General features: G+C 37.9%; 2 protein-coding genes across 6 annotated transcripts; both read left to right on the plus strand.

The window, feature by feature from the left end:
- The first annotated feature begins 2 nt into the window (after window positions 1–2).
- NDUFB1 (NADH:ubiquinone oxidoreductase subunit B1) lies at window positions 3–3,033 on the plus strand. Of its 3 annotated transcripts, none has more exons than XM_068682921.1 (3): window positions 3–158; window positions 799–943; window positions 2,711–3,033. In XM_068682921.1, the coding sequence occupies exons 2-3, from the start codon at window positions 804–806 to the stop codon at window positions 2,745–2,747; spliced, it is 177 nt and encodes a 58-aa protein (XP_068539022.1). In that variant the 5' UTR covers window positions 3–158; window positions 799–803; the 3' UTR covers window positions 2,748–3,033. The 3 variants fall into 3 exon arrangements, with proteins under 3 accessions (XP_068539022.1, XP_068539023.1, XP_068539024.1); XM_068682922.1 differs by having other exon boundaries at window positions 28–158; window positions 802–943; XM_068682923.1 differs by lacking the exon at window positions 3–158 and adding an exon at window positions 229–391.
- Window positions 3,034–3,256: 223 nt separating this feature from the next.
- ATXN3 (ataxin 3) lies at window positions 3,257–18,682 on the plus strand. 3 transcript variants are annotated; one of them, XM_068682917.1, is made up of 11 exons: window positions 3,259–3,523; window positions 6,968–7,132; window positions 7,676–7,720; window positions 9,037–9,122; window positions 9,564–9,630; window positions 11,967–12,054; window positions 12,307–12,439; window positions 13,766–13,941; window positions 14,377–14,500; window positions 15,251–15,339; window positions 15,934–18,682. In XM_068682917.1, the coding sequence occupies exons 1-11, from the start codon at window positions 3,500–3,502 to the stop codon at window positions 16,026–16,028; spliced, it is 1,092 nt and encodes a 363-aa protein (XP_068539018.1). In that variant the 5' UTR covers window positions 3,259–3,499; the 3' UTR covers window positions 16,029–18,682. The 3 variants fall into 3 exon arrangements, with proteins under 3 accessions (XP_068539021.1, XP_068539018.1, XP_068539019.1); XM_068682918.1 differs by lacking the exon at window positions 3,259–3,523 and adding an exon at window positions 3,604–3,970; XM_068682920.1 differs by lacking the exon at window positions 15,934–18,682 and having other exon boundaries at window positions 3,257–3,523; window positions 14,377–14,539; window positions 15,251–15,332.
- The last annotated feature ends 473 nt before the right edge of the window (window positions 18,683–19,155 follow it).

Below are 19,155 nucleotides of genomic sequence, written 5' to 3' on the forward strand. Positions count from 1 at the left end.
GGTGGAAGGAGAACGGGCGGCACCACGGCCGGAGAGATGATGGGGGGGGAGGAGGCTCCCCCCGCTCCCTGTGCTGCCGGTGGGCTCTCCCGGCCTGCTCGCGCCGCCCGTTGCCCTTGGTGCGGCCGCTGCGCGGGGCCCGGCGGCGGTGAGGAGCGGTAATGGCGGGCGGGCTGTGAGGGGGGGGGGGGGGTCGTTGTGTCTTGTCCCCTCTTCCCTCCCCTTTTCTCTCCCCGGGGCCGGGAACGGGTCATAAACTTCTTCGGTGTCTCGTAAAATCTCCATTGAAGCTGGGAGGTTGTGGTTTGGGGAGGCCGGCGAAATTCGCCTAATGGGTTTCTACAAACGAGCCGTTTTCTCCAGCTGTCAGGTCCCATACGGCTGGTTAATGGTAATAGAGCGCGCGTCTCTGGGATTCGGTGTGACAGTGCGCTCCTAATGGTCTGCAGAGCTGCAAACTTCCGTATGGTAAGGTTTTAATGAATAAATTGATCTGTTAACTGTGACTGATTCACCGGTAATATCCGAGAAGAGAGATTCCCTTCCCATTTTAGGATAAAATCCTATTTCCCAGGGCGAAGAGCTGGTTAGAATTATTTCTAAGAAAATTCTGTATGTATCTGAGTACCACATGTATCCCATAGGAGGTGTTCGGTGGCCCACATACCTGTTAGTGGCCCACATATCAATTATCCTATGGTAGGATCCTAGTAAGTGTAAATAAATATTCCAGGGACGCCACAGCCTCCATTTCCAGATGTATTAGCAGCTCTTAACCTGTTATACTTTCCTTTCTAGCAGCCATGGTGAATTTTGCCCAAGTTGTGCGTGATCACTGGGTTCACATCCTGGTTCCTTTAGGATTCGTGGTTGGATGCTATCTGGACAGAATGAACGATGAAAAACTGTCAACCTTCCGAAACAAGAGCTTACTGTATAGAAGGTCTGCTTTAATTATGACTTTTAAATATGTACATTCAGTTATTTTGCCAAGTTGAGTTAAAGTACTTCTCTGTTATTAAGAGTCTTAAATATGAAAAAAAAAATCGGTGATACTACCAAAATATCGGAGGGGGGATAAAAGTTTCAGCAAGCATTTCTGATGGGTTTTAGGTAGGTCACTGATGCCCTCTGAATATCCCAGCATTAGGACCCATCTTAGTGCTCTGAATTGTGAAAAGAAAGTATGTGTAATTCTATCTTTTTGATCATTTAGCCAATATAACTGATTTAAAATAATCAATTGCACCAGTCAATTATAAGTGTTGATATGAATAAATTTTATTTGTGGAAGCAAGGTAAAAGCAAACATTTGTGAATATTAAGACTGATTTGCATCTAAATAAACTTAGTTGAAGGATGCAGTACATGAGATCAAAATAAAAAGTAAACACATACAGATGAATAAGAATAGGAAAAAGTCATCTTAAAATAATAAAACTTAACCATACTTCACAGCGTAGTTATCATGGCATGCCATTAACTAAATCTTAGTATAGTATTGTTAGTGGCGAGCACTGTTCTTACAAACAAACATAACTTTGAAATACCGCTAATAAGAAGAAATCTCGAAGGATTGTAGTAAAAATACCACTTCAAACTTTACTGTAAAGTATACTTCCAAGGAAAATATCTAATAGGGTTTTTTTTTGGGGGGGGGGGATTTATAGGCCAGGAGAAAATGTGTGGGACTGTGTATGTAGCATGCATTTAGCATTATTTTGTTAACTGGGGGAAGCAGAGTTACAAAGTGCATGAAGAACTAACAAGTTAGGGAAGTATTTTTAATAGGTATGAATTTACCTAGTCCCCAACCCCAAGTCCTTGAAGATTCTAGAGGTGGAAGAATAAGTATCTTGCATCTTAATGTTGTTTGTCAATTTAAAATGGAAAATAATCTTTTTCAGCTCCTAATTAGTTTTTAGTTAACTAATTATTGATTTGAAATCAAGTAATTTGGAAAAATAAGGTATATTCACTTTAGTACAAAAATCTTTGCCTGTCCAAAGCTTGTTAATTGTTAGCTGCTGGCCAGTTCTTAGTCATGAAATATAGAAACCATTGTTTTGTCTCTGAAACCTCAGTGGGAAAGAGTCATTGAATTTTAATTTTCAGTGGATAATAGCAAGCTTCTGTCTTAAATTTAAAATTATCACAGCGCTTATTAACTCAAAGCTTGTGTAAATTTGTTATTAAAAGTAATGATTTTTTAAATTAACACAAATGTTTATGTTGGCAATTGCTGTATCTTCACTTCAGGGTACGATTATATATAGTAAACAGTTTGAGCTTGCTGGCAAATTTCTCAGGGAGAATTTAGATAACTTAATGCAGTGCATCATCTGTATCAGTTCTAATTTTACATTACACCATGGGGTTAAGCAATTAACAGAAATAAAAGTCATGCTGCATAGCATGGACTCATCATAGGAATGTTATCAGTTTGCAGGTGGATTTTTTTTTTTAAGCTCTGCTGTCACCTAGATTAGTTCTGAGTAAAAAAGTAAGATGATATAATTCTTGCCACTGTTACATGAGCACTCTGCAGTTGCTTGTGACATTTAGCTGTTATTTCTGCATATTACAAAAACCTCTAAAAATTTAAGATAACTTTCAAAATCAAGGTATTCTAGAATAATTTATATATTTTAGTAATTTTTCTACAAAAATCATCCTAATTTTAGTCTCTTTTCTGTTTTTCTTCCCACAGAGAGTTGAAGCCTGGTGAAGAAACAACATGGAAATAAAGACTGTTGATGAAATGAGGAATATTTTCACTTGATTAATTATCTTGTCTGGAGCATTGAAAGAATACAATTACGGTTTTCATCTTAAGACTACATGAAGCTACAGAAAAGAACACCTGCAGTCCATCACTGCCAATTTAATTTCCAAACATACTTTTTGGAAGATGATTTAATTATATGACTAATTTGCGTCCAGGAAGTCCATAACTGTTGAGAAACTTTTGTCCCTGTAAGTCATACTCTAGAAAAAGAGGATGTAATAAAGAAAAAAACTATGCAAAAATCAGTTACGTTGTTATTACTCTGTGCGGTGTGGAAGTTTATAGCTGATTTATGAGGTGTATTTCAAGGGGATACTTATCAAAGGCCCAAAAGGTGGTTGGTAGGGGTTTTTCTTTGTTGTTTTACAGCTGTTTTTGTTGTGTTTTGGAGGTGTTGTTTTTTTTTTTTGAACGTGCAGGACTTTCCTTCCCCGTGGCCGCCCAGGCAGGCTGGGCGGAGCGCCGAGGGAGCTGCCCCCGCTGCGCTGCTTCCAACCCGCGCCCCGCGCAGCACTCAGGCCTGACTGAGCAGGAAGAGCCGAGGGCGTCCCTCGGCCGGGAGCCCGGCGTTAATTAGCCAGGCGTTAATTAACCAGGCGTTAATCAGCGCACGCCCCCCTCCCGGCCGGCAGGGGGCCCGCGCGGCGCCCGGCGAGGCGAGCTTTGGTTGGCTGCGGGGGGCACGGGAGGCGGCGGCCGTTGGCAGTAAACATGGAGGCGATCTTCCACGAGCGGGTGAGCGGGCAACCGGGGGGGCTCCGATGGCGGGGGGCAGCCGGCCGGGCCGGGGGCGCCCTCCCTGAGGAGCCGGGGTGGGGGCGGCGGTCGGGCCTCGCCTCACCGCGCTGCCTCCGGGTCCCCCCCATAGTCCCGGGGCGGGCTGAGGGTGTCCCCCCGGCAGGGGCAGGGCAGCGCGGAGCTGCGGCTTCTCCTCCTCCTCCTCCTCCGTGGTGCCCCGTGGGGAAGGGAGCCGCCGCCAGGGCCGGGCCTCAGCAGCTCCTCGCCCCCCTGCACATCCCGGGGGCTTCAGGAGCAGGCCTGGGGTGCGTTCAGGTGCACGCCGCTGTGCCTTGAAGAGAGGCTCCAGTGTAGACCAGCAGGACGGTTTGGGGTTGCTTGGTTGCTTCTGGGCTGAACCTGCCTCGGTTTGGGTTGTGTAACGAGCGAGGAAATGGAGCGCTGGTAAGGAAATCCTACTGCTGGGCTCCTGGGTGCCAGGCAGCTTCCTGTTTTGGAGGACACGCTTCTGGAAGCTACTGTGAAGTAGCAGAGTTCCCAAATGCCAGCTGTCTGTGCCTCAGTGTGAAACTTAGCTGTTTTTCACGTACTTTGCTCACACTTCCATTGTCTTAAGGGAAACACTAGTCTCTGTATGCTGTTCTCATGGATACTTGTTGGCTTACTTAACAAATAAAGTCAGCCAGCTTCACAACTTCTAAAATTTCTTTCCTGAAATCAGTAGAACCTGGAGTGTTCTTCCAGGCTGGGTTTGGGTAGCAAAATGTGCCAGGCACTGTCATGTTAAACAGCTGCTGTTCAGGGGCTAAGTGTTGGATTTCAGCTGGTACACCCTGTGCTACAGTGACCTTGAGTCCCAGTCGAGGTTTGACAACGAGTTGAAAAACAAGCACACCTTCCTTTTGTCTTGTCTCGCCTGCTGCATGAGGAAATGGGAACTGAAACTTCAAGTTCTTGCAAGTAAAATTTCTTTGTAGTTTTGGAATTAAAACCTGCTGATATCGAAGTGATGGAGCATGCTAGGTTCCAAGTTATAAACCAGATGTCATTTATAGCTGCTGCTGGGTTTGGTTGTGGGTTTTCTAGGTGTTTTTGTCTCACGTGAATGTGGAATGTAAGTGGTTATTAGTAAGTTGGTTATGCAGTTCCTAAAGTGCCCGTGTGCCTGTTTTAAATTAGACTACCAAATACGTGTATTTGTTGTTGTTATAGGGAAGCCTCACCTGAACCTTTGCCTTGTTTCTTAGGGGATATTTTTTTTTCCCATCAAGCACACAATTTCATGTCCTGTCAAAACACTTAAAATGCTGAATGTATACACACACACCACTTGAATTTGCACACTAAAGATATTTCAATTTAAAAATAAGGATGAGCAAATATGGTGTTTATAAAGGAAATTGATACACTTTCAACTAAACAAAGACCTAAGCAATGTGGCACTTGTAACAGGGAAGTTATATTCGCAAAAATGTAGGATTAGTCCGGATTTAAGGAGTCCTCAGTGTAAAAGTTGGCCCTTTCTTTGATGGCATTCAAATGATTGAAAACACTGAAAGCAGCACAGCAGTTTGTATCAGGGTAGGTTTCAACAGGAGGATTTCAGTTTGTGGAAGGATACAGAATGCTCTGTGCAAAAATAATGAAAGTAACATCTCTTACAAACTCTAAGATTAGTTTTCTCTTCTGCACTTATAGTTCATCCAGGTTGTATTTACAGAAATTGTTTTAGTTTTAAGGTAGAACTTCTTCTGTACAAGTACAGAAAGGCCCTTTCAGTGATGTTGTGTTTTAAGCCTGCAATAAAACTCAGTTTCAAAGGTATCCGATTACTGATTTGTTTCTAATGATTTTGTACAGCTCTGGTGAAGAAGCCCGTGATTCTTGAGCAGGTTCCCCTGCTTTAGTTGTATCACATGGCCAGCAGCAGGGATGTGGTTCAAATAGGACCGGAACTTCTGTGTCTTGAATTACACGTATTACTTATGGGGAGAAGATGAGCTGTAGGAGCTGCAGAGGATGACGCTTCTAAATTGCATTGTACCGTGGCTGTACAGCTGCTCCAGCTTTAACTCACTGATCGATTGAGTGATGGTTTTGTAATCGGGAATAAAGGGAATTTCTGAGGTTCCTGCTGTAAGGGAGACCATGAGAGATTCATGCGTGTGACTTGTATGTTGCTTTCGTGGCTGTCTAAAGAGTATTCCTCCAAGGCAGGCCCTTGTCTTAGTTTCTGGGTTTGGCAGGGCGGGGAGGGCAGCTGGTTTTCATTCTGTGAGTTTTTCTTTTGTTTGTTTTAATGCACATTTTTAATAGAAATATAACTGAGCATTGATTAAAACAAAGATGCATTTTAAAACTGATGTTAATCTTGTCTTGCTCTCACAGTTTATTTCTTAGAGAAAGATTGCTTTTGATGGGAAACCATAATTTCTCTCTTAAAAAAACAGTATTTTATCTGCACGTATGAAACGGTAGAGCCTAACATGCAGTCATTCAGATCTGGTTTTAATCTGTGCAACAAAATGATGACCATTGATAACTTATTTATTTTTAACTTGGGTTGACAGTCTAAAAATTCTGTATTTCTGCAATCTCCAGTATGCTGGATATGTAACAAAGTATCTAAAGTGTTTTGTGTTTGAATAGTTTATCCAAAAAATATTTTCAGTGTTGAATGTGCTAAATTCATTTTTTTCTCTTGCTGACTCATCATTATCAGCAAGATTTTACAGCCAATAGGTATGTACTAGCTTCACTTACCTAGTTCCTCTTCGTAAATTTCATGTGGAAAATGAGATTTCCTACCCTTCCAGCACCTTATCACTTTCAGAGCAATAAACGAGTTGGTTGCAACCTGAACTGAATGAGTAACCTGAAAGGAAGGAAACAAATTCTGTAGATGTATACTTCTTAATCTCTTTGAAGTCTTAATGGTCTGAGTTTCTTTAACCACATGTGGAGAGCAGATTGCTGATAGCTGCACCTGGTGCACAGGAAAGTTTAACAAAGAGCAAGAGTTTCTGTTGCTGAGAATATTTGTTACTGGGAATTAGAGAGGAGGAACAAAAAAGCTTCCTCTTTTCATATGGTGATGGTTTAGAACAGGGCCGAATCCATTATCCTGCTGGTTGAAAAGTACTTGTGTGATTTGGTCAGGCCGTAGGCAATTTTATAGTGTTTTCCAAAACACTTTTCCCAGAAGAAAATAAATTTGAAGTAAATACCGTAGTGGGTTTACCCTGTCATATACATGTGGGGTGAGGATTGGGGTTGTATTCTACAGGGTGCACTATAATACATCTTAAGAAAACATTTTTTGGGGGGGGGAGGAGTGGAGGAAAAGTTTGCCAGAATTAAATTGAATGTTTTTTTTTTTTCAGAGCAAACATTAACATGTTTTTGTCATTGCTTTGGTGTTTCTTTCTTTTCCAATGTTAGCAAGAAGGCTCATTGTGTGCTCAGCACTGCCTGAATAATTTGCTACAAGGAGAGTATTTTAGCCCTGTTGAGTTATCTTCCATTGCGCAGCAGTTGGATGAGGAAGAGAGAATGAGAATGGCAGAGGGAGGAGTGTCTAGTGAAGAATATCGAACATTTTTACAGGTAAAATTTTTGTAATTTGAGGTTTGACATTTGCCAGACATCTAATATTGTGTAGCACAGGCTTGCTATTTTTTGTGGTTATAGAAGGTTCGTTTCTTTTGCTAATGTTTCTTAAGTTTATAGATATTTCCATTCAAGTACTTCAGACTTGTCATTTTTAAATGTTACTAGTATAGCTTCACAGTAATCCTTTAAAAAAAAGTGGGGGGGGAGGGGGAGCTATATTATCATCATCTTATAGGTAGGAAGGTCAGGCATGGCAAGGACAAGAATTTTGCCTTATGTTTTTGTAAACTAGTGGCAGGGATGGGAACAATTTTCCATGCCTGTCTGTCCTTTAAGCACTAAGCATTTCTAATTTAAATGTTTGAGGTTTTAATTAATAAGTATATTTGGGTATTGTAATCAGTCTCACGGAGTAGGAAATAATTAGTTTACGTATTTGAAGTTATTTATTCTTGAAGTTGAATTCTTTCTGACCTTTTTATTCTTACACTACATTTCTCATTTCTCTTTTCTCCCTCCCAATCTCACGCTGAGCAGCAGCCTTCTGTAAATATGGATGATAGTGGATTCTTCTCAATTCAAGTAAGTGTTGTTCTATACTGTATGATTTTTTTTCTTTATGCAATATATGTGATTTTGCACATGGCAGTGGTTACAGGGTTATCGCAGTGATCTGCAGATTGGAAGAAGCTGAAGTACCTCCATTTCTATTTTTACAGCGCTCTACAGCCACAGTAGAAATGAAGTTTTATGTTTTGTTTTAAGGAGTGTAATGGACAAGTAAGTAATAGGAAATACTTAAACCAGAACACCAAAAAAGGTGTTGAACACTGAACTGGGGCTTGTTTCTGGAATTAAGCTGTTAGCTAAGCTTTGCACCTTTGGCTGTCTCAATAGTTTTGAGAGGTGCTTGTCAGTGTTCCAGAATCCCCTGAGAGCAGAGCCTCTGTCTTATTGCCTGATGTAGGGCAGGACTGTATTTCTACTCTGTGAAAAATGATGAACAGTTTAGCATTTCTTGTATTCTTGATTGTGTTGCTGCAGTACTGATGCTGGAAAAAACGCTCCCATATATTCTACCTTTTTTATCCTCTCATTGCTTTGCTCACTTGCTATGTAACTGGCTGACTGAAAGGAAGATGAATTGTTGATTTAAAATTTCTTACAACATAATCACAAGTAGCCTTAAAGAGCTCTTGTAAAAGAGTTCAGTTAATTTTTATTTTCAAATCTGCTGATTACCTTTCAAAATGATTTTGAAATAATCTAAAGTATTGAGGAAATACCAATTTTGATGTCTTAAGATATGGGAAAAGCTTATAAGCTATACCAATGCCCTGGATTTTGTTATATTTCTGTTCATTTCCCATATAGTAAAAACAAAGTTTAAAGTCTTCAGATTGATCAGAAAGCTTTGATAGACAGCTCTTTAAAATGAATTGGGATAGTCAACCTAAAAACACTAGCAGTAACCTGTGGTAATGAGCCTGAGTTGGTGCTGAGACCTTCCAGGGACGCAAATTTCAAATTATTACTGTGGAGAAAGATGACGTTGCACTGAGCAGAGAGGGAGGGCAGAGCAGTCCATTGAGAGCAGAGAGATGATGATATTAGTGTTTGTGGGAGTTGAAATTACAGCTTTGACTGGGGGAGTAAGTTTATTAACATGTCTTAGTTAAATCATAGCTTTGTTACTCCCTCTATGGTAGGCGTGTTATATTAGCATGTAAATTCGTGGCAGTTGCATTTTGAATAATGAGATTCCTAGTTTTCCCAGCAATGTTTTGAAATCAAAACTTTGAGGAAAAATACAAGTGTTGATAGTGGCTAAAATGTTTGCAGTTGCTTAAATTAGATTTGATTGGTTTAACTCATTAAGAAGTGTTGTTTTTTGACAGGTCATAAGCAATGCCTTGAAAGTTTGGGGTTTAGAACTAATCCTCTTCAACAGCCCAGAGTATCAGAGGCTTGGGATCGATCCTATGTAAGACTCTTTTATTATTGTTTTTAGCACCCTGCTTTCATTTTATGGAAAAACACTGACAATCAGTGATTTAGTTCTGTGTCTTTAAAGTCACTGTTTCAAGGTCTGTTGCATCCTGATGTTTATTTTTTTATACTCTCTGCCTTTTATATTTTTTTTCTTTTGGTGGTGTGTATGAGCACCTCACCTGTGTGCCTTTATGACATCTTAGTATCTGTGGCATCACAGGTATGAGATTTCAGTAATATGGATGCGATAAAAAGGACAACTTTCTAAGTACTGTAAGTTACAAAAGCAGTATGAGTATTCTGTAACGTCAGCAGTTGTATTACTGAAATTTTGTTATGCAAGTTTAAATTACTGGTAGCAAAAAACTTAAACATTAATATGCACTCCGATATTATTTAATTTTATCTATACCTTTTGTTTTTCTTTTTACAGAAATGAAAAATCATTTATTTGTAATTATAAGGAACACTGGTTTACAGTTCGAAAGTTAGGAAAACAGGTGACACTGTCTTTTTTTTATTTAAAAATTGACTTCAGAGCGGGGGTGGAAAAAACGGTTGCAAATAGACCATGTGTTGGCCTTTTGCAGGTTTTTGCTGCAGTTTGCTTTAATAGTAGTAATAAAAAAATGATTTTAGTAATTGTTTGTTATATCACAAATATGCCAGGCAGCTTTTCATGAATGTTAGCCTGGGGAAAGATCCTAGGATTTATTCCCCAGTGAACCTGTCCTATAGGAAGTTGCTGCTAAGGCAGAGTCTGTGTGACCTCTCAAGTTCTTTTCTTGCTCTTCTGCATGAAGAATAGCAGAAAAATGTTTGTATGGAAGAGGGGGAAGTCTTAGATAAAGATTAGGATTCCTGTAAAATGCAAGTTTATTTAATGGACTGCATTATTGACATTGTAAAAATGAGTTGCCAGTAGCCCGTGTGTTTAAATGGACAATAGATGGAAGTAAAAGTTCAAAGTTCCGCTGTATTAATGAATATTTATAATCCTTAGTATTTAAGGGTATCCAAAGGATAAGGTTGGGGAAAATAGAATCATAGCTTTTCACTGTTTTCAAAAACAATCTGAAGCAGTTGTATGATAAGCAGGAAATAACTATTAAAGGCAAGGGGTGGCCAGACTCCTGCATGGTACATACATCATAACTCAAGTCATGTGCAGGTCTCTTGTAACACCAGTACAGTCATTCTTCAAGTAGCCAGTTAATGTTTTGGATAAGCTTCTGCACAACATAGATAAGTAGGTTTGGTATGGTGGGTTTTGTTGTTTTTGTTTTTGTCATAAGCTGTTTGTGAAGTAAGCTCTTAAATTCTAACATAGTGGGTGGGAGTCACTTTACCAATTCGGTTTTCTAAGTGCTGGCTACATATGTTGTCATCCAGTTTAACAGAAATGCAATTATTCCTGTGAGTAAGCAAACTACTGTTCTGGTTTAGTTGTAAAGTATAGCTAATATTGTTTAAAGGCGTTTCTTGTGTATTTGAAATTGAAAAGGCTGAGTGGTCCCTCAAAGCTATGGGAATGTTCCCTAGTATAAATACAACCACATCAGCTGGAACATTTTTGATGCCATTCTAGCTTAAAAGTTCTTGAGTTGGAGGAGGGATGTATTTTGCTTGTACGTGCGGCTTGTAGCTACACAAAGCAATGAGCTACACTAGGTTCTGTTATCTAGAGTGATGAGAAAGGAGAGACAGAAAAGATAGACTTAGGGCTTTGACCTACTTCTTTTCTGTTATAGTAAAAGCAAAATTAGTTCACTAGACCATTCTCCTCCATACTCTGTTAAGAGTTTGTCAGTAATCTGTCATATATGTTTACGTAACCTTTCAATTCTTTCCCCACTCCTACACTGGTGATGTGTTTTTTTACCTTTCTCCAGTGGGAAGGGGGCTTTTTAACTGAGAAGTCAAGTGATTCGATGACAGAAGGGTAGATACTCAACCTGAAACAGAGGTGACTTACAGTATGGGCCTGACTGCAAATGTATGAGCGCATATATAGAAGTTTAGGTAGACAAATGTCTTTTTTTTGAGAATGGAGATAGAATTCTTCTGCTGTCTGAAATGGTGCTCTCTGGTTCAAATTGAATAATATTGAATGGGTGTGGTATAAAAAAGTTCTTCAAATTGATAGTAATATATATATGGGATTTTAAAGATAGAATATTTTACCATACCTATTGAATATATTTGTCCCTAGTGGAAGTGTTATTACCAACTAATTGTCTGCAGGGGACTGGAAACACCTGTGTATATTTTTGGTGTCCGCTATTGTAATATTGCTATATTATTCATGTATTATAGAGTTCACTTAAGTTTTAAATTTAAAAATTATCCAGGTGTAAACCATAGTTTTCAAAGACATCATGTTTAGTTAATGTAACGGAAAGAGTTCAGTTTGCTTCCTGTACCTACTAATGCATTAAGATAGAGTATTAATTTATGAAAAATTTCTTCCTTCATTAATCTCTTAACAGTTTTAAAACGAGGATTATGGAGTATTTTAGATTTGTCTGATTTATGATTCCTCTACTGTTATATTTAGATTTTTGTTTTGATGTGTTCCCTGGTACCAGTGTTGAGTAATGGGAGAGAACATGCAATAATTTCCATGCTACAGATCTCCTGTTAGATGAAGAGTATTTGAAGGGAGACTTTTAGCAGTATAGGTATTGTGCTTCAAAAGATTTTTTAATTTGATCATTTATTTTACTAGACTGAGTTGGATATTCCGTCATAGAAAATGACCACATTGTACAGAAATGGATTACAGAGTAATCTTTATACTAATTTGTTCTCTCAAACCTTTTTTTCTTAATTACAGTGGTTTAACTTGAACTCTCTCTTGATGGGTCCAGAACTAATATCAGATACATATCTTGCACTTTTCTTGGCTCAATTACAACAAGAAGGTAATAGTAACTTGCAGATGTTAAATTTCATTAATTAAAAGTAGGTAATAATCGTTATTTATTAGAAATTAATGAATTCAGTTAACTACGCTTACTTTTGTTACTGAAATAGTGAAATAACCCAAGTCCTTATAATGAAAGGTAGAGCCTTACATTTTAATAAATTGCACATTGTATTCCGTATAAATGTGCATTTTAGAGTACTTACTTGTACACCTTAATGCTGTAGACTTACAATTTATTTTTTTTCAGGTTATTCCATATTTGTAGTAAAAGGTGACCTGCCAGACTGTGAGGCTGATCAGCTCTTGCAGATGATTCGGGTACAGCAGGTGCAGAGACCAAAACTAATTGGGGAAGAGACAGCACAGTCAAGAGAACAGAGGTAAAGTAAACAGATTTCATTTTAATACTGTGCAGTGTGATTTGTTTCTATGATAAATGTCTACATGGAGACAACCCTCTTAAGATGTAATTAGAAGTACCTTTAGTTCAATGTTTTCTGCTATTGCACACTATGAAACCAAATTAGTGGAGTAACTAACAGTGCATTTTTAAGTGTGCAATAAATACCATAATTTTTCTCTTTTTTTTTTCCTTTGTTGCACAGTCTAGAAGTCTTCTAGAAGTTAGCAGTGATTGTCATGAACTCTCTCATGTAAAAGGAGGCTAAAACCAAAATGCTTCTGCAGGTGATACGAATAGATAAGAGCAGATTACCCATAGAAGTTGTATGTGACTGGTCCTTGGATGTCCAAAGCCAGGTTGGATGGGGATTTGAGCAACCTGACCTAGTGGAAGATGTCCCTGTCCATGGCAGGGGGTTGGAACTAGATGATCTTTAAGGTCCCTTCCAGTTCATACGTTTCTGTGATGATTATGATTTTTCTCACTATAGTAGAATAGGTTAGCCAACCTTACCAAACTATCGTTATTGGTAATTGATCTGCAATTAAGATTGTATTTTATCATTAGTAGAAAAGGACAATATTCCCATAAATACATTCCACATCATATAAATAATAATACAACATTCCCGTCAGGAATAATTTACCTGTAAATGTTGTGGTGTGCTACTCTGTTGTGATAAATACTGCTAATGTAAAACTTCAAGAGCACGTTATGTACTACTTAAAATCATTCTATCCCATTTTCGTTGTGAATAAATTGCATACTGATTTCCAAAAAAAAGGATAAGGCTGTCTTCAAAGGAATGAGTTCATTATTATTTCTTCCACTTCATAGGGGTAAACTATAGTGTTGTGAATTGATGGAATAAAAACAGTAAACTACTTGGCAGTTATGTGAAAAGTATGTATAGCCTACAGAGGATAGTCATTAAAGATTCCTTAGGAAGAGACCACATGCACTATTATCTGCTGGTGTAGCTATCTTACTAGCAGTGGGTTCAAATAAAAATATTACTGGCTTTTATAGCACTACTACTTTTGAACTTTTTCCTATTAAGCAGATTCTCATCAACATATGCACATAGGTTCAGGGTTTCAGTATTTTCATTTTACAGCTGAAGGCTATGATTGCAATTTTTTCATGTTTTGTATAGAACTGAGAAAATATTTGTATAATATATTAGCACAATAGATTTTTTTGCCAAAGTTTAAAAATAAGTAGCTAAATCAGCACAAAATATTTACTTTAAATATCAAAGTATGATTACTATCTGAATGCCTTAAATGTATTGACTTGACAGGCTACCCAGAAGCGATGTGGACCAAGCAATAGAAGTTAACCATCCTTTTGATGGAACAAGCATGTTAGACGAAGATGAGGAGAATTTTCAAAGAGCCCTGGCTCTAAGTAGGCAGGAAATTGATATGGAAGATGAAGAAGCTGATCTTCGTAGAGCCATTCAACTCAGCATGCAAGGTGCAGTGCTCATTTAAATTTGGCTTAGCATTCATGTTGCTTATGCTTTAGCAGCTACTGGAATCACCTTCCGCCACTCTTTCGATATGCTTCAGGCTCTCTGAATAGACTGGCTTTGAGGCCTGGAAGGATAATCCAGGCTTTCTTACCATCTTGCTTCCTACTTTTTGAAAAGTTGCAACTTTCATGTTAGCATTGATCATTAGGAGGCAAGAACAAATTGGCAAAGGGTGGTAGGAGGAAAGGAAAACAGTCCTAAGGAGAGAGTAAGGCAGTGAAATTAGCTTAGGAGCTTATTTCACTAACAAGTCACTTTGAGGAGTGTGGGGTGTGTGGTTTTTCTTTTTTTGGGGGGAGGGGACTCTTTTTTAAGGTATGCTTTTTGCAAACTTCATTTTGCTGTACCTGATAGGATATGTCTTGTTCTGATTTTAGGTTGTCGTCGAAGTGAGTGCTTGAACTCGTTATCAACAAATGTTCCTCAGTCACCACACACCAGTCAGACAGACTCCCTTTCTTCAGAAGAACTGCGAAGGAGAAGACAAGCATATTTTGAAAAGTAAAGTAGCTGATAGAAAACTAAAACTGCATTTGGGAAGTAAATGTCTTATTGTTCAGTGCTTTTGGGCTGTGGGTGGGTTTCTGACTGAGGTCCAGCTTAACTTTTGACTCTTAACAGGCTTTCATAGCATACCAGAATTTTGCTCTTCCAAGATGGTTCCTATAAAGAAATTAAACCTGTAAATAGAGCAACTATTAGGAGTGCAGTATCAATCTTGAGAAGGGAAGCAAATAAATGCATTACAGTATTTCCATGTGAAATCCTGTATATAACTTGTGTAGTCATTTTCTTGAAGAAAAATATTCTTGCTCTAAGACTACTTCTGGTAGTGATGTCTCTACTGAGTGTCGCATAGAAGTCATCTAGATGGTGCTTTGCTTTTGTGTTCTTAATACATTCTTGTGGTATTGTTATAGCTTTTCCTTGTCTCTGTTTCCTGGTGGTGAAGGAAATTAAGACCAGGGAGAAATGCTACGGATAAGAGAAGTTAGATTTTGCATGAGAGGATAAAGCACAAATTCTGGGAAAGTGCATTTTAGAATATAATGTTGCGAGAACAGAAGCCTGAAGGCTAACAGGGGGAAACAATTTAAGAGATTTTAAGTATGGGTGTGTTATCGACCAAACAGCAGCTTATACTACTTCTGCTTCTCATTCTTGGCCTTCCTTACAATGAGCTGTAGGATTCAGGATTCATACTGTCAAGTCTGATATTAACTTTTTCTTATAAATTTATAATTATTTCAGGCAGCAACAACAGCTGCCGCAGCAAGATCAGACCCTGAACATAGAAGATAAGCCAGCTATAAGCTCAAGCAATCTGGAAGCCGACCCAGGTATTGTTTTTTAAATGTATTTTCAACTCTGAAATTTTTATAAGGTTTTTTTCACCTTTGTGTTATGCACTGCTTCCTAATTTTCCTTGCCTGCCTGCCTGCTTTCTCACCCCAGCAGCTGTTCAGACTACGCATTGCAGCTGTTAGTCTTCTTTGGTGGTAAAGGAAAGGATCACTTTATTTGAAAAGCCTATTCTGCTGTGAATGTCAATATCCTGTTTCGGAGTGAATTATCAGACAATGAGTTCTGGCTTTGCTTGTTGTTGCTTAGTTTGGCTGGGACATAACTCAAGAAACTGTAATCTGTGGTGGGATCTGTATGTAAGCTTTGTCGCTATTAAGTACTGGTGATCCAAAATTTGTGTGCATGATTTGATTCTAACTATTGTGCATGGAAACTTAAGTGTAAAATGTTCAATTATAGTTTTAATTAAAATAGTTTTTAGAAAGAAAAATAATAAAAAAAAACACCACAATTTCTAGAGGGTGCGTGGAAACAGTAGGTATGAACAGAAGGAACAAAAAATCATTTAACTGCACTTGAGACCTGTCTGTGTGCATTTCTTACAATTCATATGCATTTGTTTTCTTTAGGAGGTGATATGAGTGAAGAAGACATGCTTCAAGCAGCCATGAACATGTCTCTGGAATCTGTTAGAAACCACTTGAATACTGAAGAGAAAAAATGACATCACAATTTTCCCATCCTCTATTGTCAAAACACTAAGTCTCCATTATAATCTTACTGTGTGGATGTTGCACAAGCAGGGTTCATTTCAGAGTTTTGGAAGCAGGAATGAAAAGAGGCTGGAGCTCAGAATTTAGAGGAAATCTGCAAATATCAAAAAGTTTGCACTAATTTAGGAAACTGTAGCACTCCTGCTACAGAGTATCTGTTCACAAGAGTAGCTCATTAAAATTACTTAAACTACTCCTGTGGCTGAGGGTAGATGTGTAGCAGTTGTAACTTGCATTTAAAAAGCAAATTTAAATTGTTTTGAAGAGTTATCTAGAGAACAGAAAAGGGGACAAAAAAATGTCAGCTGATGTCCTTCAGTACCAATACTAAAATAGATAATAAACTGTGTTCATAAATTAGTAATTATAAGAAAACACTTGAGATGGGAAAAAAAAAATATGTTTATCTTAGATAACTTGTCATTCAGAATGAGTCATAAACTTGTCAACTTTTTGGTCCTGCTGTCCACTTTTGAAATGACCCATTCTGCAGGAGAAACCTGAATCCATAAATTCATGCTTGGCAATTCAAAAGAAAATCTCCAGTGTATTGTAGATTATAATGTTACTACTGAATGTTCAGTGACTTGTGACCTTCTAACACTTTGTGGTTTTCCTTTCACTTCCAACTATATGTTTCAGATCCATGTTTAAAGTAGGCTTTTTGCTTTGCCATTTTGTCTTTTTGGCAGATACATTGCCATTACTTTTTTTAATTAGCTTAGTTTTTCTTCTGCTCCTTCTGTTTATGCCACTTTTTGCTGTAAAAATATCATAATGGGTTAAACAGGTTTTCTCTTTTACCTCTCCTGGAGTTTTTCCTCTCTGAGCTCAACCCTTTCTCCTGGCCTTTCAGTATAAAAGAGCTGTTAACTGAGTCTAGGAGAAGGGAGATGGGGAAGATTTGGGTGCCATAAAACTAGTGCCACACATCCAACGTGCGTTCCTGCAGTCTGAAGTGACCCCTGTGCAAGTAGCTCTTTTAAGAATGAATATTTATGTCTGTGTGGGTGTTCTTTCCAAAATATTTCTTGAGTGTCTGTCAGAATGTTGCAGCTTTTTCAGGAATGGCCTTTATTCATGCACCTTAAAATTTTTTATCATGCTGTTTCTGATGCTGAGAAACTGGGGAGCAAAGGATGGGGGATAGTTTATTCTATTGGTTGTAACACATCTGCTTTGATACCCAGGGTGAGTGTGTAATAGGGTGACCAAACTTGACTTTCAACTTAGTGCAACAATTCAGATAAGTTTAGTTTTCCTAAATGGTGCTTGAAATACAAATTCTGTTTACATATAAATTATATGGAAGTGTTGTAGGTACAGTATGTAATCTGTATACCACTTAATGCATTAACAGTTAGCACAGGCATTTTAAGAATAATCTTTTGAAGATAAACCCCAAATTCTTTATCAAAATACTCTGATGTTACATCATTACACAATAGTAGCAAAGTTAGTATGAACTGAATGGTAGTTAGATGGAAATTTACATTCAGCATCAAGTAGTACTGTACATGAAAGGGCTCTTACCTCTCAGTAAAGTTTTGTTTACAGCAATGGTTTCTTGATAGGTTAGAATATTAAACATAAATGGGCAGAATTCTGTTTTCTGTATGCTAAATTTCCAACAATGTCACCATAACCACTGGTATGTGTAAGATGTGTCTTTTGACATGAGACAGCAGTACTTTTTTAAAGTTGGTTTAAAGTTTTGCTTTTTAAGGAATCTTGTCATGCACGTAATCAATCTTTGTAATGTATTAAAGTAATACAGCCAAGTAATGGCTTTAAAATGTTACATGTATGCAAATGCCATTTTGAAATGCTATATTTTTCAGAATGTAGATTTGATTGAAATTTATATGAAACTGAAAACAGAAAAGGAGTCTGTAAAGCACTGAATTATTTCTTTGCTTGTTTGCAAATTATCCACAGCTTTACCTTTCCTTCCTTTGTTGTGCCATAAACTGATTCTGAAATAAGACTCTCCATTTAATAAGTAGGTGTAGGCTGGCAAAGCTTGTTAAGACATACTTGATACCAGTTCTTGGAACTTGAGCCTTTTATCCTCTGTTGTAAGAATATCATAAATATTTCTGTAGCTATATGGTATAGCAGTCATATTAAAAAAAAAAAAAGATAATGATACTCTAAGCCCCTTGAATTGTATTAACTGTAACCTGTGACAACTACATGTTTTTGTAATCACTAAAGCATGGAGGTTTGGATTTGAACTTTCATGTTACTTTGTAAGTTCCTTCACCTAAGTGTTCTAATATGTGAGGAATATAAAGTAACAGTGCCTGAAAAGCACAAATGTGTGAGTCAGATTACAGGGCTAACCATATTCCTTTCTGTGGAGAAACAGCATCACTGTACAAACACCGGTCTGACGTTCAGAGGAATGTCAAGTTTGGTAAAGTTGGCGTAGCTGCCTAGTCATTGAGTTAAGAGGTAACAATTTAAGCTGTGTGTTAATTGCACCAAAGGAAAAGACTAATGCTAATTCTTGACAGAGCATGTTTTATGACCCAAATCTAAAGTTCAAGTTGTGTGGACCTGCCAAGAAGCTGTCAATAAAAAAAAAAAAAATCTGATCTCACTTTCATGGTGTTCATTCTTTTAATGATAAATATGTCTCAACATGTCCAAACTATGCTCATAAATACATTATTTACTGATTTAGAACCTATTCCTATTGAAGCTGAAAGATTGTTTCTCCCCATATTGTAGCTTTAGGCCAAAGTCTTACTGTAAAAAAAAAAAAAAAAAAAACTGCTTAATTTTGTAATTGTGATATGATATTCAAGGGAAATTCATACTTCATCAGACAGATGTTTACTGTTTTCCTCACAGTCCATCCAATGTAATTTGTGGTTTTCTGCCTGTAGAAGTCAAAGGTGTAAGGAGGAATGAGTGATACTTGCCAGATACAATTAGTTCTATAATTCTGTAAACTGCTTTTGTGGTTTTGCAATGAAGGCAACACGAAAAAGCATTTTAATACAGTCATGCCTGAATACAGTTCTTGTTAGGCATGGTATTATATATATATGAACTATATAAATTGTCACT

This window comes from Anas acuta, chromosome 5 (genome assembly GCF_963932015.1).
Source record: "Anas acuta chromosome 5, bAnaAcu1.1, whole genome shotgun sequence".
Lineage (NCBI taxonomy): Eukaryota > Metazoa > Chordata > Aves > Anseriformes > Anatidae > Anas > Anas acuta.